Source organism: Balaenoptera physalus (assembly GCF_965194825.1).
Source record: "Balaenoptera physalus genome assembly, chromosome: 13".
Classification (NCBI taxonomy): Eukaryota; Metazoa; Chordata; class Mammalia; order Artiodactyla; family Balaenopteridae; genus Balaenoptera; species Balaenoptera physalus.
The window spans coordinates 58,697,887-58,722,013 of record NC_138892.1 but is presented as its reverse complement, the minus strand read 5'-3'; the positions used below and the strand labels follow the sequence as shown (position 1 = coordinate 58,722,013).

General features: G+C 41.5%; 1 protein-coding gene across 7 annotated transcripts in view; it reads left to right on the top strand.

Annotated features, from left to right (window-relative positions):
• The window catches only part of OS9 (OS9 endoplasmic reticulum lectin), a 30,144-nt gene extending 7,581 nt beyond the window's left edge, over positions 1-22,563 (top strand). For 2 of the 7 annotated variants that reach the window (XM_082420952.1, XM_082420950.1), the window contains 10 exons: positions 17,674-17,884; positions 17,995-18,099; positions 18,335-18,435; positions 18,637-18,688; positions 19,073-19,161; positions 19,383-19,658; positions 19,934-20,123; positions 21,054-21,218; positions 21,376-21,488; positions 21,786-22,563. In XM_082420952.1, coding sequence (XP_082277078.1) covers positions 17,674-17,884; positions 17,995-18,099; positions 18,335-18,435; positions 18,637-18,688; positions 19,073-19,161; positions 19,383-19,658; positions 19,934-20,123; positions 21,054-21,218; positions 21,376-21,488; positions 21,786-21,911 — 1,428 coding nt within the window. In that variant the 3' untranslated portion in view covers positions 21,912-22,563. The remainder of the gene's footprint in view (positions 1-17,673; positions 17,885-17,994; positions 18,100-18,334; positions 18,436-18,636; positions 18,689-19,072; positions 19,162-19,382; positions 19,659-19,933; positions 20,124-21,053; positions 21,219-21,375; positions 21,489-21,785) is intronic. The other 5 variants (XM_082420951.1, XM_082420953.1, XM_082420954.1 and 2 more) reach the window with 3 other exon arrangements.
• Positions 22,564-24,127: the final 1,564 nt, after the last annotated feature.

The window sequence follows — 24,127 nt, the reverse complement described above, 5'->3', positions numbered from 1 at the left end:
TCTATATCTGTAAAATATGCTGTTGAGATTTTGATAGGGATTGCATTGAATATGTATATCACTTAGTGTAGTATTGCCATCTTAGCAATATTATGTTTTCCAGTCCATGAACATGGAATGTCTTTCCATTTATTTGTATCTTCTATAATTTCTTTTAATAATGTTTTGTAGTTTTCAGTGTACAAGTCTTTCACCTCCTTGGATAAATGTACCCTAAGTATTTTTTTTTTTGATGCTATTGTGAATGAATTTTTTTTTTTAATTTCCTTTTTGAATTGTTCATTGCAAGTGTATAGAGATACAACTGATATTTGCATGTTGATTTTATATCCTGCATCTTTGCTGAATTCATTTATTACCTCTAACAATTTGTTTGTTTGGGTTCCTTTGGATTTTCTTTTTTTTTTTTTTTTTTCGGGAGAAGGAAGGATTTATTACTTGCAGCAAGTATGAAGGACAGGGTGGATCTTTCCCAAAGCAGCGTCTCCCTGAACAGCAAAATTGGGGAATTTTTTAGCTAAGTGTACATGCATACTCATGAAGAGGCTTGAGTAGAGGAGATCAACATAGAATTGGGGCAAAAGTGGACAGAGTCCAAGCTTTAGTTGATTGAAGTCAGGAAGGTCAATATCATCATTCTGTCCTCTACCTGAGTGGGGGCCTTAGTTCCTGCAGAACTCAAAGACTGTATCAGATTGTTATGTATATCCCTTGAGGAGGAGCTAAAACTGCACCCCAGATGGGACTCAAACCCACAGTCTTCCAAGTGAAACCACACAGCTCGTCTCAGGACTTAATGAAGCTCAGGTTCTTTATGTTTCGGAGCAGAAGGAATTCAGCAAGAGGGAAAGTGATAGGTAAGAAGTAGATTTATTAATATCCTTTGCAAAGAGGTTGCAGGAAAATGAGGCACAAGAGGATGGTCATGTCCCAGGTCTCAGGCGAGTTCCTGGGATGGGCCATCAAGTGAGGGTCCTTGATTTTGTGCAGGAAAGAATTCAAAAAGCAAGCCATAGTAAAGTGAAAGGAGAGATACACATTCCATAGGCAGAATGTGGTCCATCTCAGAAGGCGAGCATGGCCTCCTTTGGATTTTCTATGTGTAATGTCATGTAACCTCTGAAACAGAGATAAATTTACTTTGTCCTTTCCAATATGGATGCCCTTTATTTCTTTTTCTTGCTTAATTGCTCTGGTTAGAACTTCTAGTACTGTGTTAAATAGAAGTGACATAAAGTAGGCATCCTTATCTTGTTCCTAATATTAGGGAAAAGGCTCTCATTCATTCATCATTGAGTGTGACATTAGTGGTGGGGTTTTCATGTATGGCCTTTATCATGTTGAGACATTCTCTTCTATTCCTAGTTTATCAAGTGATTTCATCATGAAAGAATGTTGAATTTTGTCAAATGCTTTTTCTACGTGAATTGAGATGATCATGTGGCTTTTTTCTGCATTCTATTATGTTAATGTGATGTATTATGTTATATAGATTGATTTTTTTTATATGTTGAACCATCTTTGCATTCCTGGAATAAATCCCACATAAATCATGATGTATAATGCTTTCAGTGTGCTGCTGAATTTATTTTCCTAGTATTTTGTTGAGAAATTTTGCATCTGTATTCACAAGGGATATTGGTCTAAAATTTTCTTTTCTTGTAATACCTTTGTTGGGCTTTGGTATCAGGGTAATACTAGCCTCATAGAATGAGTTAGGTAGGCATTTTTTTATATATTCCATATTTAATTCCTTAGTTACTTACATTTTCTCTATAGCTTATCTTTTTCTTTTGTTTAGAATGTCTTAAATGTACTTTTAATTAACAAAATTTTTTTTCAGAACAAACTTTTTATTGAAGTATAGTTGATTTACAATGTTGTGTTAGTTTCAGATATACAGCAAAGTGATTCAGTTATATATATATTTTCAGATTCTTTTCCATTATAGGTTATTACAAGATATTGAATGTAGTTCCCTATGCCATACAGTAGGGTCCTTATTGTTTATTTTATATATAGTAGTGTGTATCTGCTAATCCCAAACTTCGAATTGATCCCTCCCCAACCCCCTTTCCCCTTTGGTAACCATAAGTTTATTTTCTATGTCTATGAGTCTGTTTCTGTTTTGTAAATAAGTTCATTTGTATCATATTTTAGATTCCGCATATAAGTGATATATGATATTTGTCTTTCTCTTTCTGACTTACTTCACTTAGTATGATAATCTCTAGGTGCATACATGTTGCTGCAAATGGCATTATTTCATTGTTTTTATGGCTGAGTAGTATTCCATTGTGTATATATACCACATCTCTTTATCCATTCATCTGTCAATGGACATTTAGGTTGCTTCCATGTTTTGGCTATTGTAAATAGTGCTGCTATGAACATTAGGGTGCATGTTTCTTTTTGAATTATAGTTTTATCCGGATATATGCCCAGGAGTGGGATTGCTGGATCATATGTAACTCTATTTTTAGTTTTTTAAGGAACCTCCATACTGTTTTCCATAGTGGCTGCACCAATTTACATTCCCACCAACAGTATAGGAGGGTTCCCTTTTCACCACACCCTCTGCAGCATTTATTATTTGTAGACTTTTTAATGATGGCTGTTCTGACTGGTGTGAGGTGATACCTCATTGTAGTTTTGATTTGTATTTCTCTGATAATTAGCAATGTTGAGCATCTTTTCATGTGCCTATTGGCCATCTGTATGTCTTCTCTGGAGAATGTCTATTTAGATCTTCTGCCCATTTTTTGATTGGGTTGTTTGTTTTTTTGATATTGAGCTGTATGAGCTGTTTGTATATTTTGGAAATTAAGCCCTTGTTGGTCACATTGTTCGCAAATATTTTCTCCCATTCCACAGGTTGTCTTTTCGTTTTGTTTATGGTTTTCTTTGCTGTGCAAAAGCTTTTAAGTTTAATTAGATCCCATTTGTTTATTTTTGCTCTTATTTCCACTTCTCTAGGAGACGGAGCCAAAAAATTTCTGTGATTTATGTCAAAGAGTGTTCTGCCTATGTTTTCGTCTAGGAGTTTTATAGTATCTGGTCTTTTTTTTGGCTGCGTTGGATCTTCGTTGCTGTGGGTGGGCTTTTCTCTAGTTGCGGCGAGCAGGCTTCTCATTGCAGTGGCTTCTCTTGTTGCGGAGCACAGGCTCTAGGCGTGCGGGCTTCAGTAGTTGTGGCATGTGGGCTTCAGTAGTTGTGGCTTGCGGGCTCTAGAGTGCAGGCTCAGTAGTTGTGGCGCATGGGCTTAGTTGCTCTGAGGCATGTGGGATCTTCCTGGACCAGGGATCGAACCCATGTCCCCTGCATTGACAGGCGGATTCTTAACCACTGTGCCACCAGGGAAGTCCCAGTATCTGGTCTTATATTTAGATCTTTTATCCATTTTGAGTTTGTGTTTTGTATATGGTGTTAGAGAATGTACTAATTTAATTATTTCACATGTAGTTGTCCAGTTTTCCTAGTACCACTTGCTGAAGGGACTGTCTTTTCTCCATTGTATATTCTTGCCTCCTTTGTCATAGATTAATTGACCATAAGTGCATGGTTTATTTCTGGGCTTTCTATCCTGTCCACTGATCTATGTGTCTGTTTTTGTGCCAGTACCATACTGTTTTGATTACTGTAACTTTGTAGTATTGTCTCAAGTCAGGGAGAGTGATTCCTCTACCTCTGTTCTTCTTTCTCACAATTGTTTGGCTATTTGGGGTCTTTTGTGTTTCCATACAAATTAAAAAAATTTTGTTCTAGTCCTGTGAAAAATGCCACTAGTATTTTAATAGGGAAAGCATTGAATCTGTAGATTTCCTTGGGTAGTATGGTCATTTTAACAATATTCTTCCAACCCAAGAACACGGTATATCTTTCCATCTGTTTGTGTCAACTTCACTTTCTTTCATCAATGTCTGATAATTTTTGGAGTAAGTCTTTTGCCTCCTTAGGTAGGTTTATTCCTAGGTATTTTATTGTTTTTGATGCAGTGGTAAATGGGATTGTTTTCTTAATTTCTCTGATATTTCATTGGTAGTGTATAGAAATGCAGCAGCTTTCTGTAAATTAGTTTTGAATCCTTAATTCCAATATGATTAAAATTTTCAGTCTTTTTCTTTATAGTTTGTACTTTGGATCTTTTATTAAATACTTTTCTATTCACCTATATTTTTCAAGTTTTAGAAGATTTCTTATTATATTTCGGACTTTAATTCAATCAAAAATTTAATGTACAGTGTAAGCTTGGGACCTAAATATACCTAATTTCCATCAGGATAACCAGTTGTCCCAGCATCATTTATGGAGTAATCTGCATTTCCTCTCTGATTTGTAGCACCACCTCAGTCATTTATCAGGTTCCAATATATGTGTGCACTTTCTTATTGGCTTCTCTTTTGTTTTAAAAGTCTGTCTATTACTAAGTTTTGTTATCTGATAATATGCATTTTCCTTTGTTCTTCAAAACCATCTGGGCTGTTATTGGATAAGTTCTGTAAAAAACTCTTTTGGGAATTTTCATTGGAAGTATGTTGAATTTTAGATTAATTTGGAGAGAATTGATATTTTATGATATTGAGTCTTCATATACTATGAACATGATGTTTACTTTTTCTTGTCTTGGACTTCAGTAAGATTTAAATTTTCTCTGTGAAGCTCTTGTACATCTTATGTGAGGTTAGTCCTAGATACCTTGTAGCTTTTGTTTATTTGTGTCTTGTGTGTATATGTACATGTTTCAAGCATACAGGCACCTTATAGTTTTTGATGCAACTGTAAATGGCATCTTTTAAAAATTACATCTTATGATTGATTGTTGCTGGTGTATGGTCACATTAATTGATTTTATGTATTGATCTTGTATTCAGCAACTTTGCTGAACTCTCTCATTTCTAATAGTTTGCAGATTCCCATGGATTTTCTGTGTAAATAATCATGTCATCTGCAAATAGGGACAATTTTGGTTTCTTCCTTTCTAATTCATATACATTTCATTTTCCTTACACTTACAGTGCAATAGATATGGTGATGATGGCCATCTTTGACTTGTTCCTGACTTTAAAGGGAGTGCTCCTGAAGTTACACTAGTTTTTAAAAATATTTTATTTATTTATTTAGCTGTGCCAGGTCTTTTTTTTTTTTTAGTCGCGGCACACAGGATCTTTGTTGTGGAGTGCAGAATCTTCGTTGTGGCGTGCAGAATCTTTAGTTGCGGTGTGTGGGATCTTTTTTTTTTTTTTTTTTGGCTGTGTTGGGTCTTCACTGCAGGGCGTGGGCTTCTCATTGCGGTGGTTTCTCTTGTTGTGCAGCATGGGCTCTAGGCACGCGGGCTTCAGTAGTTGTGGCACGAGGGCTCAGTAGTTGTGGCTCATGGGCTCTAGAGGGCAGGCTCAGTAGTTGTGGCACATAGGCTTAGTTGCTCCACGGGTTGTGGGATCTTCCCAGACCAGGGATTGAACCCGTGTACCCTGTATTGGCAGGCAGATTCTCAACCACTGCGCCACTAGGAAGTCCCCGTGCGGGATCTTTAGTTGCGGCATGCAGGATCTTTTTTCATTTGCAGCATGCAGGATCTAGTTCCCTGACCAGGGATCAAACTTGGGCCCCCTGCATTGGGAGTGCAGGGTCTTTATTTATTTATTTTTTTAAATTTATTTATTTTATTTACTTATTTTTGGCTGCATTGGGTCTTCATTGCTGTGCGCAGGCTTTCTCTAGTTGCAGTGAGTGGGGGCTACTCTTCCTTGCGGTGCGCAGGTTTCTCATTGCGGTGGCTTCTCTTGTTGTGGAGCATGGGCTCTAGGCTCACGGGCTCAGTAGTTGTGACTTGCAGGCTCTAGAGCGCAGGCTCAGTAGTTGTGGTGCACGGGCTTAGTTGCTCCACAGCATGTGGGCTCTTCCCGGACCAGGGCTCAAACCCGTGTCCCCTGCATTGGCAGGTGGATTCTTAACCACCATACCACCAGGGAAGCCCGCGCAGGGTATTTAACCAAGGTTTTTGTTTTGTTTTGTTTAAATAAATTTATTTATTTACTTTTGGCTGCGTTGGGTCTTCATTGCTGCATGCGGGCTTTCTCTAGTTGTGGCGAGCGGGGGCTACTCTTTTGTTGCGTGCGCAGGCTTCTCTTGTTGTGGAGCACAGGCTCTAGGTACGCGGGCTCAGTAGTTGTGGCTCGTGGGCTCTAGAGCACAGGCTCAGTAATTGTGGCGCACGGGCTCTAGAGTGCAGGCTCAGTAGTTATGGCGCATGGGCTTAGTTGCTCTGTGGCATGTAGGATCTTCCTGGACCAGGGCTCAGACCCGTGTCCCCTGCATTCGCAGGCGGATTCTTAACCACTGCGCCACCAGGGAAGCCCGGGAGTGCAGGGTCTTAACCACTGGACCACCAGGGAAGTCCCTGAAGTTACACTTTTTTAAAAAAAATTTATTTATTTATTTATTTTTGGCTGTGTCGGGTCTTCGTTTCTGTGCGAGGGCTTTCTCTAGTTTGGGCAAGCGGGGGCCACTCTTCATTGCGGTGCATGGGCCTCTCATTATCGCGGCTTCTCTTGTTGCGGAGCACAGGCTCCAGACGCGCAGGCTCAGTAGTTGTGGCTCACGGGCCTAGTTGCTCTGCGGCATGTGGGATCTTCCCAGACCAGGGCTCGAACCCGTGTCCCCTGCATTGGCAGGCAGATTCTCAACGACTGTGCCACCAGGGAAGCCCTGAAGTTACACTGTTAACATATTTTCCTGTAGGCTTTTTGTAGACACTCTTTATCAGGTGAATGAAGATCCATTCTATTCCTAATTTGCTGAATATTTTCATGATGCAAAGCTGTGGAATTTTAACACATGTTTTTCTGTATCTATTCAGAGGGTCCTATGGTTTTTCATCTGTTTTTTGATATGGTAAATTAAAGTAATTCATTTTCTAAGGTTTTTTACCCTTGCATTTCTGGGATAATCCATCGTCATGAACTATTCTTAACACATTGCTATGTTCAGCTATTGTCATGTGTGAATTGGTCTATAATTTTCTTTTTTTGTATTGTGCTTACCTTCTTTTGGTATCAGGTAATATTAGCTTCATAAGCACCTTGAGAAGCTTCCCTCCTTCTCTGTTCTCTGAAATAGTTTGCTAAGATAGGAATTCATCTGTTCTTTAAAGGTTTGGGAGAACTGTGTAAAACTGCCTCATCCCCACAATTCACCACAATATTGGTATATTGTGGGCATGGTTTTTACTACTGTTTTAATTTACTTAATGATAATAAAATTTTTTAGGTTTACTATGTCATGAAGCATTAATAAATTATAATTTCTTAGGCTGTTATTTCATTCCTAAATTTTCAAATGTATTAGCATAAAATTAGTGTTTTATTTTTATTTAAAATCTGTTTTTATAGATATACCCCCTTTTTAATTCCTAATATTGACTTTGCCTTTTCTCTTTTTGTTGCTCTGTCTTGCCAGAGATTTGTCTGTTAGTCCAAGAGCTACCTTTTGACTTTGTTTATCCTCTCTATTGTCCGATTACTATTTCATGAACATCTTCATTATTTTATCTTTATTATTTCTTTCCTTCTTCTTCTTTTAAGTTTATTCTGTTCTCTTTCTAACTTCTTGGATTTTTTTCACACTTAAAAAATTTTATATTTAATTTTTGAATAGGTAGTAAATTTTCATAGCTCCAATGTAGAAATGCTTTACAAAGTATATAGAGAAAAGCCTCAACACACCTTTCCCCTCATCAGTCTCTTCCCATCCCCATAAAAAGGTAACCATTGTTAGCTTCTTTTTATACACTCAGAAATTTTTTTTGCTCTTATTTTATTAAAACATTTTTAAAAATTGAAGTATAGTAGTTGATTATATTATATAAATTACAGGTGTACAATATGGTGATTCACAATTTTTAAAGGTTATACTCCATTTATAGTTATTATAAAATATTGGCTGTATTCCCCATGTTATACAGTATATCCTTGTAGTTTATTTTATACATTATAGTTTGTACCTCTTAATCCTCTATCCCTATATTGCCCCCCTCTTCATCTCCCCACTGGTAACCACTAGTTTATTCTCTATATCTGTGATTTGACATTAAGTTATTTATTGCTTTTCTAATGTTAAACCAATTTTGCTTTCCTGAGATGAACCCAATTCAGTCATATGTATTACCTTTGACTATCCTTTTATATCTTGTTGGGCTCAGTTTGTGATGTTTTAAAGGATCTTGTATAGTGTATCTCTTGAGAGATATTGACCTGTAGTTTTTCCTTCTAGTACTGTCCTTATCATGCTTTAGTGACAAGGTTATGCTAGCCTCAGAAAATAAGTTGAAAAATGTTCACTTTTTCTATACTCTGAAGGGTGTGTAGGATTCCAATTTTTTATTCCTTAAATGTTTGCTAGAATTCACCTGGAAAATCATCTTGGTCTAGGTTTTCTTTGTGGAAAGATTAATGGAAAACCTTTATGATTTGTGGAAATCATAAAGTTATGATTCATTTGATTTAGTAGTTTTAGGAATATTCAAAGTTTTCTATATCTAGTTGGGTCAGTTTTAGTAAGTTATATGTTTTAGGAATTTATCTAGTTTGTCTCATTTTTCAGATTTATTGGTATAAGGTTGTTCATGATATCCTTCTATTATCTTTCTAATTTCTGTAGCATCTGTAATTAGGTTCCTCTTTTCCTTGTTCATGGGTTATTTTTGCCTTGCTCTTTTGTTACTGGTCAGTTTCTCGAGAGGCTGGTCAGTTTTAGTAGACTTTTCAGAGAACTAATTTTGGCTATGTTGAGCTTCTGTATCATATTTGTTTTCCATTGTATTTATTTCCACGCTAATCTTTATTTTCCTTCCTTCTACTTTTTTCAGCTTTAATTTGCTGTTTTTTTCTAACTTCTTGAAATGAATACTTAGTTCATTTCCAGCTTTTCCTCTTTTATAATACGTCTCTTATAAATTTCTCTCCAAGTACTACTTTAGGTATGTGTCACAGTTTTCTAAGCCTATTTTAAGTTTCTTTATCTAATTTTCAAATGGATAATACTTTCCCATGACTCAAAACCCAGAAACTATAAAGAGGTGTGCAGTGAAAAATTTCCCTCCCAAACTTCCCTCCCACCTGCTCATTTCCCATTGTGCCCTCCCCCCACCCCCACCCCCCAAGTAACCCTGCTTAGATTATTCTTTGTCCTTCCAGCCTTTCTTTGTGTGTTTGAAAGCAATTATGACTAGAGATTCTTATTTCCTGTTCCCTTTTTTTACACACAATACACAGTATATTAAACACACGTTCTGCACCTTGTTTTTGTATATCTTGACAATAATTCTTAGAGATCTTTCAATGGCAGTGCATCTAGAACTTTATTGTTTTCACATTTGCATAATGTTCCATTGTGTGATTATTCTATCATTTTGTCACCATTACTGTACTGATTAAAATAGTTTCCCCCCTACTTTTTGTCATTACAAAAGATTATTCCATTATACATATGTATATGTGTAACTGTATCTTGAAAGTGTAATTGCTGGGTGCAGGTTATATATATTTAAAGATTGTCTTTTTAAAATTTTTGTTATGGAAAATTTAAAACATAGAATCAGAGATAATTGTCCAGTGACCCACCTGTGTATCGTCTGGCTTGAGCCAATATGGCCAGTCTCATTTCATCTATCCCCTTGCCCACCTCCCTGCACTACACCTCCACTCCCAGGTTATTTGGAAACAAATTACAGACATCATATCGTTTCATCCATAAATATTTCTGTATTATCCCTAAAAGACTAGAGCTCTTTTAAAAATATAACCACAATACCATATCACACTAAAAAATTAACCGTAATTTCTTATCACCAAATATTCAATAATTTCGTTTCCCTGATTATCTTATATATCTCATAATTATATAGATTTTCATGGTGGTACCATTTAATTTGAGTCCTCAAATACAAGTCCTGGACCATATAAGTTTCAGTTTGTTGAGACTTGTATGGGCCAGTATATGTCAATTTCTGTGAATGGTTCTTTGTGCTTGAAAAGAACGTGTCCTCTACTGTTAGGCACAGTGTTTTCTGTATGTCTTTTAGGTCATGATTGTTCAAATCTTTTGTATCCTTACTGCTTTGTCTCCCACTATAATTATGGATTTGTGTGTTATTCCTTATTATTCTTTCAATTTATTCATCATTATTCTGTCAGCTGTTGCTTTTTGTATCTTGGGGCTATGTATTAATTTATTCAACAAATGTTTATTAAGTGCTTCTTTGTGCCAGGCACTGTTCTAGTTGCTAGCGATATTTCAGAGAACACAACAGACAGAAATGACTGCTCTAGTTGGGAGAGAGAGACAATAAGGAAGATAAAGAATTACACACAATTTAAATTATCTTCCTCATAAATTGAACATTTTAACATTATGAATTGACCTTCTTTATCTTAGTAATTTTTTTACTTAAAGTCTCTTGTGTGATAATAATATAGCTGTAACAGCTTTCACTGAGTTATGTTTACTTATTTTTTTCATCCTTTTGCTTTTATCTCTTCTATATTCTTATGTTTTAAATGTGTCTCTAAATAGCATATACTTGTATTTTTAAACATTTTTAACCATTTATATATGTGTGTGTGTATATATCTGGACTTATGTCTAATGTTTTATTTTATGCTTTCTTCTGTTCCACTTTCTTCTCTCCTTTCTTGCTTTTGGTTTGTTTTATCTTGTCTTAATTATGCCACTTTTTCTCTCATCTCAGTGGGAAGTTATGCTCTTTATTTTTTAAAATAACATCTTTATCGAGATATAATTCACATGCCACACAATTCAGTGTGCAATTCAGTGGTTTTTCGTATATTCAGAGTTGTACAACCATCACCACAATCAATTTTAGAACACTGTCATCACCCTAAAAGAAATCCACTACCCTTTAGCAGTTACTTTCCATTCCACCTCTGCTCCAAACCCCATCCTCCCCTCTAGACAACCTCGAATCTTTCACTCTATAGATTTGCTTATTCTGGGCATTTCATATAGATGGAATTATGCAACGTGTGACCTTTTGTGTCTGGCTTCTTTCATTTACCGTGTTTTCAAGGGTCATCTGTGCATAGCATGTACGAGTACTTCATTACATTTTATTGCCGAATAATATTCCACCTTCTATTTATCCATTCATCAGCTGATGAACACTTGGGTTGTTTGCACTTTTTGGCTATTATGAACAATGCTGCTTTTAACATATGTGAACAGGTTTTTGTGTGGACATATGTTCTCATTTCTTTTGGTACATACCAAGGAGTAGAATTGCTGGATCATATGGTAAGTCTATGTTTAACCTTTCGAGAAACTGCCAGACTGTTTCCAAAGCAGTAACATCATTTTATGATCCCACAAGTGGTGTATGAGGGTTTCAGTTTCTCCACATCCCCATCAACACTTTTTTTCATCTTTTTGCCTATAGCCTTCCTAGTAAGTATGAAACGGCATCTCATTGTGGTTTTGATTTGCATTTCCCTGATGGTTAACGATGTGGAGAATCTTTTCATGGGCTTATTAGCAATTTGTCTATCTTCTTTGGAGAAATATCTATTCAGATCTTTTGCCCATTTAAAAATTGCAGTGTCGTTTTATTATTGAGTTGTAAAATCTCTTTATATATTCTGGGTACAAGTCCCTTCTCAGATATATGATTTGCAAATATTTTCTCCCATTCTTTGGGTTGCCAGTTCACATTCTTGATGGTGTCCTTTGCAACACAAAGGCCTTTAATTTTGATGGATTCCAATTTATCTGGTTTTTTTTGTTGTTGTTACTTGTGCTTTTGATGTTGTATCCAACAAACCATTGCCAGGAAGACTTACACCTATGTTTCCTTCTAAGAGTTTTATAGTTTTACATGTAGGTCTTTGATCCAGTTGGATTTAATTTTTTTGTATATGGTAGGAAGTAGGAGTCTAACTTCATTCTTTTGCTTGTAGATATCCAGTTGACCTAGCATCATTTGTTGAAAAGACAATTCCCACTGAATCATCTGGGTAATATTGTTGAAAATCAAATGATGATAACAGTGAAAATTAATTTCTAGACTCTCAATTCTGTTTTCTTGGTCTATATATTTATACTTATGTCAGTACCACAATGTCTTGATTATTGTAGCTTTGTAGCAAGTTTTGAAATCCATAAGTATAATTTGAAATCCAATCCTGTTTTTTTTTTTCAAGATTGTTTTGGCTATGTGGAGTTCCTCGAATTTTCATATGAATTTTAGGAACAGTTTGTTAATTTCTGCAAAGAACGTGTCTGAAATTTTGATGGAGATTGCATTGAATCTGAAGATCAATTTGGGGAGTATTGTCATCTTAACAAAATTAAGTCTTGTAATCTGTGAACTTGGATGTCGTTCTGTTTGTCTTTAATTTCTTTCAGCAATGTTTTGTAGTTTTGGAAGTTTTTTTGTTTTGTTTTTTTCCTGGGACATAGTGGGTGTTAAAGAATAGTTAGCTATTGGGTTTTTTTTGTTTTTTTGTTTTGGCTGTGTTAGGTCTTCGTTGTGGTGCACGGGCTTCTCATTGTGGTGGCTTCTCTTGTTGCAGAGCATGGGCTCTAGGCATGTGGGCTTCAGTAGTTGCGGCACACAGGCTCAGTAGTTGCAGCACAGGGGCTCTAGGGCATGCGGGCTTCAGTAGTTGTGGCACACAGGCTTAGTTGCTCTGGGGCATGTGGGAATCTTCCCCAACCAGGGATGGAACACATGTCCCCTGCATTGGCAGGCGGATTCTTAACCAGTGCGCCACCAGGGAAGTCGTATTGTTTTTATATTATTATTTTTTAAAATTTTTTAAAAATTGAAGTATAGTTGATTTAGGGAGTTCCCTGGTGGTCCAGTGGTTGACTCTGTGCTTCCAGTGCTGGGGGCACGGGTTTGATCCCTGGTCGGGGAACTAAGATCCTGCAAGCCACGTGGCAGGAAAAACAAAAGTGTGAAGTATAGTTGATTTAGTGTTTTGTAGTTTTCAGAATAATAGTTCTACACTTATTTTGCTACATTTATTACCAATTACTTAATACTTTTTGATGCTATTGCAAATGTAATTATTAATTTTATTTTTGGATTGTTCATTGCAGGTGTATAGAAATACAGTTGATTCCTATATCCTGTAGCCTACTGAACTCATTTATTGTAATGGTTTCTTTTTTTCTCTAGTAGATTCCTTAGGATTTTCTATATGCAAGATCAGGTCATCTTGTAAATAAAGATAGTTTTAGTTTTTCTAATCTAGATGCCTTTTATTTCATTTTCTTGCCTAATTGCCCTAGTCAGAACCTCCAGTATGATGTTGAATAGAAGTGGCATGAGCAGACATCCTTCTCTTGTTCCTGATCTCAGGGGGAAACGATTCAGTTTTTTACCGTTAAGTATAGTGTTAGCTGTGGATTTTTCATAGATGCCTTTTTTTTTTTTTAAATGGCTACTTTTTTTTTTTTTTTTTGGCTGCATTGGGTCTTCATTGCTGTGTGCGGGTTTTCTCTAGTTGCAGCGAGCAGGGGCTACTCTTTGTTGAGGTGTGCGGGCTTATTGTGGTGGCTTCTCTTGTTGCAGAGCACGGGCTCTAGGCGCACGGGCTTCAGTAGCTGCAGCACACGGGCTCAGTAGTTGCAGCACATGGGCCCTAGAGCGCACAGGCTTCAGTAGTTGTGGCTCATGGGCTCTAGAGTGCAGGCTCAGTAGTTGTGGTGCATGGGCTTAGGTGCTCCGCGGCACGTGAGATCTTCCCGGACCAGGGATTAAACCCGTGTCCCCTGCATTGGCAGGCGGATTCTTAACCACTGTGCCACCAGGGAAGTCCTATAGATGCCTTTTATCAGATTGATGAAGTTCCCCTTTTCCTTGTTTGTTGAATGTTTTGATCATGAAGAGATATTGAATTTTGTCAAATGCTTTTTCTGTATCCATTGAGATGATCATGTGGTTTTTGTCCTTTATTCTATTGATAGGATGTATTAATTAAATTAATTGATTTAAAAAATGTTAACCCAACCCTGTACTCCTGGAATAAATCCCACTTGGCCATGGTGTGTAATCCTTTTTATATGTTGTGGAATTCATTTAACTAGTTGAGGATTTGGGGGTTTATAATCGTTGAGAGATTTTGGCCTGTGGTTTCCTTTTTTGTGATATCTTTATCTAGATTTGGTTTCAGGGTAATACTTGTGTCATAGAATGAGTTGGGAAGTATTCTCCCCTCTTCTATTTTTTGAAGAGTTTGAGACCGATTGGTATTTTTATTTTTTAAATGTTTGATAGAATTCATCAGTAGACCCATCTGACCCAAGCTTTTCTATGTAGCTAGTTTTTAAATTACTAACTTAATCTCTTTACTTGTTACTGGTCTATTCAGATTGTCTATTTCTTCTTGAGTCAGTTTTGGTAGTTTGTGTCTTTCTAGAAATTTGTCCATTTCATCTGAGTTATCTGATTTGTTGGCATATAGGTGATCATCGTATTCCTTTGCAATCCTTTTTATATCTATAAGGTTGGTAGTAATGTTCCTTCTTTCATCCTCAACTGTACTAATTTGAGTCTTCTCTTTTTTTCTTGGTCAGTCTAGTTAAAGTTTTGTCACTTTTATTTATCTTTTCAAAAATCAACTTTTATTTTATTTTCTCTATTGCTTTTCTGTTCTCTATTTCATTCATTTCTGTTCTAATCCATATTATTTCCTTCCCCCTGCTTGCTCTGGGTTTAGTTTGCTTTTCTTTTTCAGGTTATGGGTTTGATATCTTTCTTCTTTTTTATATTTTACAGGTAAAAATTTCCTTCTAAGCACTGCTTTAGCTGCATTCCATAAGTTTTGATATATTGTGTCTTCATTGTGTTTTCACTCATCTTAGTATTTTCTAATTTTCTTGTGATTTCTTCTTTGAGCCATTGGCTACTTAGGAGTATATTGTTTAATTTCCACATATTTATGAATTCCCCCAAATCCCTTTATATTATTGATTTCTAATATCATTCCATTGTGGTCAGAGAACATACTTTGCCCCTGCTTTCCTTTTTTAATTTATTTCATTGAAGTATACTGGATTTACAATGTTGTGTTAATTTCTGCTGTACAGCACAGTGATTCAGTTATATATACATTCTTTTTCATAATTCTTTTCCATTGTGGTTTATCACAGGATATTGAATATAGTTTCCTATACAGTAGGACCTTGTTGTTTATCCAGTCTATATATAATAGTTTGCATCTGCTAATCCCAAACTCCCAATCCTTCCCTCCTCCACCTCCCCTCCCCACTGGCAATCACAAGTCTGTTCTTTATGTCTGTGAGTCTATTTCTGTTTCATAGATAAGTTCATTTGCATAATATTTTAGATTCATATATGATATCATAATGTATTTGTCTTTCTCTTTCTGACTTACTTCACTTAATATGGTCATCTCTAGGTCCATCCATGTTGCTGCAAATGGCATTATTTCATCCTTTTTTACAGCTGAGTAGTATTCCATTGTACATGTGTACCACATCATCTTTATCCATTCATCCATCCTATTCATCCGTTGATGGACATTTAAGTTGTTTCCATGTCTTGGCTATTGTAAACAGTGCTGCTGTTAACATAGGGGTGCGTGTATCTTTTTGAATTATAGGAGAACATACTTTGTATGATTCAAGTTCTTAGCTCCTTGAACATATTTATAATGACTACTTTAAAATGTTTCTCTATTATAAAGCAGAAACTAACACACCATTGTAAAGCAATTATACTCCAATAAAGATGTTAAAAAAAATGTTTCTCTGTGAAATCTAACATCTGTGCCCTCTCACAGGCATTTTCTGTTGCCTGCTTTTTTCCTGTGTATGCATCACACTGAACTGTTTCTTTGCATATCTCATAATTTTTTGTTGAAAACCAGACATTTTTGGTATTATATTGAAGCAAGTCTGAATACTGATTCTTGCCCTCCACCACAAGACTTGTTTTGGTTGTTTGCTTGTTTATTTCTTTAGTGACTTGGCTGGGCTATTTTAATGAAGTCTACTTCTCCTACAATATGAAGCCTCTGATGTCATTTCTCTGAGGGCACAGCCTCGGACATGCACACAGTCACACGAGATGACAGTGGTTTCAGCAGGGCTCACTTTGACTGTTACCCTGTCTGCCTCTGCTGGTATCATACCCAGCTGTTCTTACCCACTAATTGCCAGCTGATTGCTCTGTAGTTTGTTACATGTGGGGCATAAGTTGGTCCATAGTCTGATCCAATTAAATTTGGGCCCCTTTACAGGGGTTGTTTTTGATGCTACCAGCTTCTTTAGTGCTTACCATCAAATTTTTCATTTTTTTGAATGTGCCCTTAGGCTTAAACTTCCCCATACTCTGTTTCACATGAAGTCAGTTCCTTTGGAAAGAGCTTTGGAGCTCTCTGTTCTTATGGATTGCCTCTCCCCTGGGCAGAATCTCTAAGCCCCTGTTCCGGAGCTGGTGTCAGGAACAGTGATCCAGTTCTGTCAGAGTGACACTCCTGGGCAGGGGTAATAGCCTCTGGTCTTCTCAGTTTGCATCTCTGTTGTGAAACCTCTGCCCTTTTAGTGATCTGTGGTGGGATCAAGGCCCAATATTCTTGTCCTGCTGCACCTGAGGTAGAGCCTCTGTCCTATGAGTGGGGCTGGGTGGAGGAAGGGAGTCCTCAATCTCTTGACCACATGCAGCAGGAATTTATTCTCTGCAACTCAGAACTAGAGAGGACTGAGAAATATTGGTGGCCTGCCCCTCTGGTGAAATACCGTATCCCTTGGCTGGATGCTGAGGGGATAGGAAGCCCCGTTTTTTGGACCACACTCACCTGGAGTGGAGCATCTGTCTAAGTGAGCTGTGAAGTGGCGGTTGGGGGAAGAGAGGGAGGGAGCAGGTCATGGCCCAAGTACTACACACTTTCACTGTCCAAGATGTAGCAGATTTTCTTGAATAGATGTTTTTTAATTTGTTGTATGTCCTTAGGAAAATTTCCAGAGATTTTAAATGTGAGTTTTAAAAAAATGTTCACCGGTAATGGAATTTCACTAAGGAGTGGGTCTGCAGAGCTCCTCATGCTGCTATTCAGAAGTGGGGCCTCTCTTCTACTTTTAATAGTTACTTTAGAAATTACAGTGGTGTATGCTAAATTTATCAAAGGCTAACATTAATTGATATCTTTGTTCTCTTTCTGAATAATACAAGGACCTTAGAACTGGTTGAAGTTTTTTTAAAATCATACACACACACACACAAAGAATATACAGATTTCAAATACATATGAAAATATATATCAAATATGTAAAAGTATGTACATACTGTATTTATATAAAGCAATAACGTGAAACAAATCAGCTGGTTACCTACTGTTAAGCTGCCCAAGTTCAGTTCCTATTTTTTACCACTTACCAGCTGGTCAGCCTGGACAAGTCCCTCAACCACCTCAAACCTAAGTTTCTTGAACCACAGAGTTGAGATACTAATACCTCCCTTACTGGGTTTCTGTGATAATTAAATGAGCCAATGCATGTAAAGTGCCATATGCACAATGTATGCACAGTGCCTGACAAACTATAAGTGCTTAATAGAAGACAGCTGCTCTAAGAACTAATGGTTAATTGTTGGTGGTAATTACTATTTACTCACCCTCTCTGTCCTGGCAGTTCCTCTGTGACGAGGGCGCTGGTATTTCTGGGGACTACATTGATCGAGTGGATGAGCCCTTGTCCTGCTCTTACGTGCTGACCATTCGGACTCCTCGGCTCTGCCCTCACCCTCTCCTCCGGCCCCCACCCAGTGCTGCTCCCCAGGCCATTCTCTGTCACCCTGCCCTGCAGCCTGAGGAGTACATGGCCTACATTCAGAGGCAAGCTGGTGAGTAATTAAAACGAGGAAGGAGAGACATGGGGAGGGACATGCAGAAGATGAAGTACTGAGGAGCCAAGAGGAATGTGTCCCTGTCCTGCCTACACGCTGTCTTTCAGTAGACTCACAGCAGTACGGAGACAAAGCCACAGAGGGCCGGCAAGACCTCGACCCTCAAATATGGAGTGAGACCAAGCCTGGGGTGATGCCCCAAAAGAAAGCAGGTAGGCCCTTGTGTCACCTGTTCCATGAAACATGTCTCCCATTTCTTCCCTTCTCCAGTGTTACTGTCCTGTACACCCAGGGGTGTCTTGTCCTTAACAGTCCTGACTGTTGGAGTGGGTGAAAAAGTACTACGGGCCCTAACCCCTTAGTAATAGAGGAGAACGAACCCCATGCTATTTGCTCCCTTCTGTTTCTCCCGTCCTTTCAGGTTCTCCCTTGTTCTCTGTATTCCAGGCGCAAGCCTAGCCAAGGATGACGGTAAGGAATCAGATTTCTGGAAGATGCTTCACGAGCCAGAGGAACAGGCGCCAGAGAGGGGGGAGGCACAGGCTGAGGTGAGAGCCAGCTTCCTAGCCGTTTCTCTGATGAAGCTGAACCTGGGCTTTGGGCTGGAGGGCCACTCAAGCTGAGGTCATTATGATGAGATGACCTCCATTTACCTAGGGATGCAAGGATTTACCCAGAGTCACTGCTTTAAGAGTATGGTTGGCATGCATACGCCTGCGTACTTGACTCTGCCCTTTCCTTCTCATCAGGAGCAGGAACCAAACCTTGAGGCAACGGATCCAGCGCCAGGCTCCCACGATGGTGAGTGAACCCTCCACGTCTCCTTTACCGCTTGAATGTATTCTCAGGTTCTGCAGGGGGCAGGTTGGGGGTAGGGGTAGAGCTAGAGCACTGGGAGGGAGGTCGGGCAGCCAGGCCAGCAGCAGATCCCTTTTTATGGGGGCGCGTGGAAGAGCAGGGGACTCGGCAGCTTGTTAGCGTCCTCCTCTCTCTCGCCTGTGAGGCCCCCTTAGGCCACGTGAGCGCTCTCTGGAGCGGTATGTTGGGCCCTATCTCTCAGACTGGACAGGTAGCTCTGCAGGCAGGGACCATGTCCTTCCTTGGCCTCCTCAACTCCTCTCCTTAGGAAGTAAAAACAGAATTAATTTAAGACACAATGGGTCCACTCCTATTCTTTCATCACAGATTTTCAGAACAACGTGCAGGTCAAAGTGATTCGGAGTCCTGCAGACTTGATTCGATTGATAGAGGAGCTGAAGGGTGGAACAAGAAAGGTATGGGCCCTGCTCCAGGGAGGGGTGGAACCTGCCTCCCTGCTGGGAGCATTCGGAAAACCACCCCTGACCTGGGCCTGACCTGGGCCCCAAAGAGCTGCCTCAACTTCCTTTACTCCTCCTGAGTCCCCCGCTACCACATCCCTGTTTGTCTGCCCCCCACGTGTCGACAGAAACCCCAGCCATCTACCATCTCCCTCTTTCTCCCGATCCCCACCCAGGGGAAGCCAAAGGCAAGCCAAGAGCAGCCTGGAGACAGTGCTGCAGAAGTCCCTCCCAGGGGACCGGAGGTGAAGGAAAAGGGTGATCCAGAACATCAGAACGAGGTGGAAGAAGAGGAGGACGATGAGGATGAAGAAGATGATGAGGATGAAAGGCAGTTGCTGGGAGAATTTGAGAAGGAACTGGAAGGGATACTGCTCCCGTCAGACCGAGACCGGCTCCGTGCGGAGGTGAAGGCTGGCATGGAGCGGGAGCTGGAGAGCATCATCCAGGAGGTGAGCTCCACTCTTCCGCCTGCTGCTGCCGCAGCTGCCCGCGCCTGTGGGCGGGGCAGGCCCAGGGACCGGAGGAGAACAGGGGCAGCACCTCGCCTGCCTGGGACGTATGACCTGGCGCCCTGAACCGCTAGTTGCTTACTTAATTAAAAGGGGGGATGGTGGGGAAGGGGTCAGAGAGAAGGATGAGACTGAGATACTCCTCCTCCGTGGAGCATGGACTGCCCCTCACACTGCAGACCCTTGACTGTCCACCCCCACCTTGGGCCTCCCAGACAGAGAAAGAGCTGGACCCAGACGGGCTGAAGAAGGAGTCGGAGCGCGATCGGGCTATGCTGGCCCTGACATCCACTCTCAACAAACTCATCAAAAGGCTGGAGGAAAAACAGGCTCCAGAGCTGATGAAGAAGCACCAGAAAAGGAGGGTTGTCCCCCAGAAGCGTCCCCCATCCCCCCAACCAGCAGGTGAGAACTATCAGACAGGAAGGAAGAGCCAGGTCCATCATCTTGATCCCTTCTGAGAATGCTCACTCTCTCTCTCTTTCTGGGATACTGTTCTCACGCTTGCCTTCTTCCCAACACCTCTATCCCTTTGCCTGGTTACCTCCTATTCATCCTTTTGGGAAGCAGCTTTCAGAGGCCACAGGGCCTCTGGCTTGCTTGCATGACTGTTTTCCGGCTTGCTCCTGTACATCCAGTGCCTAGCACTTTGGCCGGCACCTCGTGGGTGATCAGTAGATATTAACCGAATGAATGATGTGAGCCTGTGTGCGGAAGACCGCACGCCTGTGTCAGGTGCTGCCTGTCGATGGCTAGCACTGCGCAGGGAGCGGCCCCAGCTATCAGGGTGTCAGTGGGGCAGCCCAGCTGCTCATAAGCCAGCTGCCTGGACAGACTCGAAGTTCCCTTCCTCTTGTACCCCTTGTGTCCATTCCACGGGGCCTATGGGTGTGGAGACCAGGCATTCCAAATGGAATGTCCTAGTTTCAAACCTTCCATCCCATTATCTCTATTATAAACACTGAAATGTCTTTTGAGTCCCGACATTGTGGGGTGCCAAACCAGTTTTCCAACCTGCTTCTTAAAACAAACTTCTTTGCAGGCCCAGGTGGCCTGATTTTTGCTTCAGAAAACAGTCGTTTTCCTGTAGGTGATGGGCCGAATTATCGGGTCGGGAGGGAAGAAAGGAGACTGAAGTTGGTGGAGGGAGCTTTATGGGTTGCAGTGGGGTGGGGTGATGGGTACTAATTTATTTTGAGCACTGGCTAATATACATGTTCGAGATGGAATAACTGCCGAAACCAACTGATGGCTGAGGGAGAGGCGACCACCACAGCCCCTCACCCTGGAGTCACGGCTCTGCTTTGTGTCTCCCTGTGTGTCTCCCCCTCTAAGAGGAGGATCCTGAGCACAGAGTCCGGGTCCGGGTCACCAAGCTCCGTCACGGAGGCCCCAATCAGGATCTGACTGTCCTCGAGATGAAACGGGAAAACCCACAGCTGAAACAAATCGAGGGGCTGGTGAAAGAGCTGCTGGAGAGGGAGGGACTCACAGCCGAAGGTGGGCCCTGGAGGGCGGGCTGGATTCAGAGCTGTTGGAAGGGCTTGCTGCCGAAGTGGAGGGGCTGGGAACCTCGGCCGGGGGCCCGGGGGCAGAGGACCTGCGCTGAAGCTCCCACCCCTCCTCTCTATTCACCAGCCGTCCCGATCCTTTCCAGGCAAAATTGAGATCAAGATTGTCCGACCGGGGACTGAAGGGACTGAGGAGGATGCACGCTGGCTGACTGATGAGGACACGAAAAACCTCAAGGAGATTTTCTTCAATATCTTGGTGAGAGGCGCCCTGCCCGCGAGTCCTAGACCTCCAGCCTTCCCTCTCCCGCAACCAGCTGAGGTGTTGAGGGTGTGGTTGAGAATCCTCCAGGCACCTCCCAGCCTTGCCGCTGGCTCAGCCTCAGTTTCCTCATCCGTAAGATGAGGCTGTTGGTTCTGGGCATCGGGCCCTCAGCAAGAGCCCCACGAGCCGTGTGCGCTGGCTCCTGCCTCCCCCATGCTTGCCCGCCCTCCCGGATCCTCCAGCGCCCGGGGCCTCCCTCGGCCTCTGCTCACCCCCGTGCCCTCCCACCAGGTGCAGGGAGCTGAAGAGGCGCAGAAGGAGCGGCAGCGGCAGAAAGAGCTGGAGAGCAATTACCGCCGGGTGTGGGGCTCTCGGGGCGGGGAGGGCATGGGGGACCTGGATGAATTTGACTTCTGAGACCATCGCCTTTGGCTCGCCAAGGAGTCCAGAGTCTTCCTAGACTGGCCCTGCCTCCTTCCCCCCGATCCCCCGGGGCCCTGAAGGCAAAACAGCAGAGGAGAGCTGAGCTGTGAGCTGTGGACTTCGAGGCCCTCCTGGGGGTGCGGAGGGGCCTCGGGTTGAGTGCTGCTGCTACTGCTGAGAGCGCCCTCAAGACCTCCTAGGCCTGTGAGATTTGCTCTCCTGGGCTTCTCCACATACCCGCGTCCTTTCCTCCCGGCTTCCCCCGTGTCGTCTCCCAGCTTGTGGGTCCCTTTCCCCTCCCTACCTAGAGCGTTGTGAGATCTTTTGAGTGGAGTAGAGCAGGGGGAGCAAGAAGAGTGGGGCGGGTCAGCAGGCCCCAAGAGGCACGCCCCACCCCTGCCCCACTCCTGTTCAGAGGCGCCTTCCCCCTTACCCCAGACTGGCTTGGGATGTCCTGCCCCTTTCCCTTTCCACACTGTTCCCTACAATCTGTGCTTCTGAGTTGAAGCACCTTCTCTCTGTTGCTGAGAAAATGGGAAGAAAATTGCCCACCACCTCTGACACAATCCCATGAAAAGGGTAGGCTGCAGATCCACCCACCATGTTCTAGAACAATCAGGTTTCTAAATAAAGAACTGGACCATCACACCATCAATCTTTTTTTTTCTTTTGGGAGGGGGTAGGTGGGTTTGGGGCTCAGTAGGGAGGAGACTTGGTGCTCTCCTCAGGATGGAGGGCACGCTCTCTGATCCCATTCTGTGCTCCACAGTCCGGGCAGTAGCAGTGGGGCTGGAATATGCAGGAAGAGACCAGGACTGTGAAACAAAGCCTGCTGGCCTGGCCCTGACTGAAACACTTGCAGTGTTGGTGTCCCTTCTTTTCATCATCTGTCCATTTCTGTCCCTTCTCTTCTCCCCCTTTATATCCCGAGAGCCACAAGGTACACACAGAGTTACCCCACCACAGGGATCCTCCTGCCGAGCTCTCCTACAGTGCTGCAGACTCCATCCCCATACCTGCCAGCCATACCACTTCATTTCCCAGAAAAGACCTCTACCTTTGGCCATGCCCAGAGAGAGGGCTGCTGCCCACACAGCCCAGCTTCCTAGTATGCCAGTGGTAGGCAGGCCTGGTTAGGTGTCGCCATCTCTTCCTCATTGCCAAGTGCAAATCTAGGTCCCCTGCTTCCTCCACTTTCTCCTCTTGCTCTGTCTGCATCTCTCAGGTGTGCAGCATTTTGCTGAAGACTCCGCTGACTCATGAGGTAAGGGATAGAGGGCATGGAACTCCCACGTCTCCAAAAGTGGAAAGAAGGATTCAATTGTTGAAGGAAGCTGTATGAGGCTGACCCTTTTCTTGCTGAAAGCGGTCTTGTACTTATTGTGCAAGTTATGCTTAAATTGTTTTATTTAAAAATGCAAATAGGTAGGCTTCTGAAACCCTGCTTCCCCGATCCATTTGTGTATTTTGAGGGGAGGGACCTAAGACACTGTCTCAAGTGCAGCTACAGTCAGAATGCTGGATTCAAATCCTCACCCCTCCACTTACTATTAGTAGGGCCTTGAACAAGTTGTTTTAACTTTTCCAGTGCTGTATCCTCATGGGTAAACTGGATAACTGTACTGGCCTTGGGTGGTTGTGAGGATTGAATGAGATAGAGGGTGTGTTGTACTCTTAGCACAGTACCTGGCCCACAGGAGGTGTTCAATAACATAATAAACCAGCTGCTGAGTTCTGAAGAGACTAGATGATGGTACTTGGAGGCAAGAGTCATAGAAGGAATACCAAAAGCTGATCAGAGCTATTTAGAATGGGAGAGTGGGGACAGGCTGGGGCAGGAGGGTTACCTTTGATTTGATAGGGGTAGAATCTTATCATCAGAAAATGGAGTTCTACAGTTAGACTTAATTGATATCTTCAGGCCACTACATCCAAAAAATAAAAATAAAAACAAAAAACAATACACATTCTTTTTAAGTGCACTTGGAACATTCTCTAGGATAGACCACATACTAGAACACAAAATAAGCCTCAGCAAATTTAAGAGGAAAGAAATTATTTCAAGTATCTTTTCTGACTACAATGGCACGAAACTAGAAATCAACCACAGAGAGAGAAACAAGAAAAAAACAATTACATGGAGATTAAACAACATGCCACTAAAAAAACCAATGGGTCAATGATGAAATCAAAGAGGAAATTAAAAAATA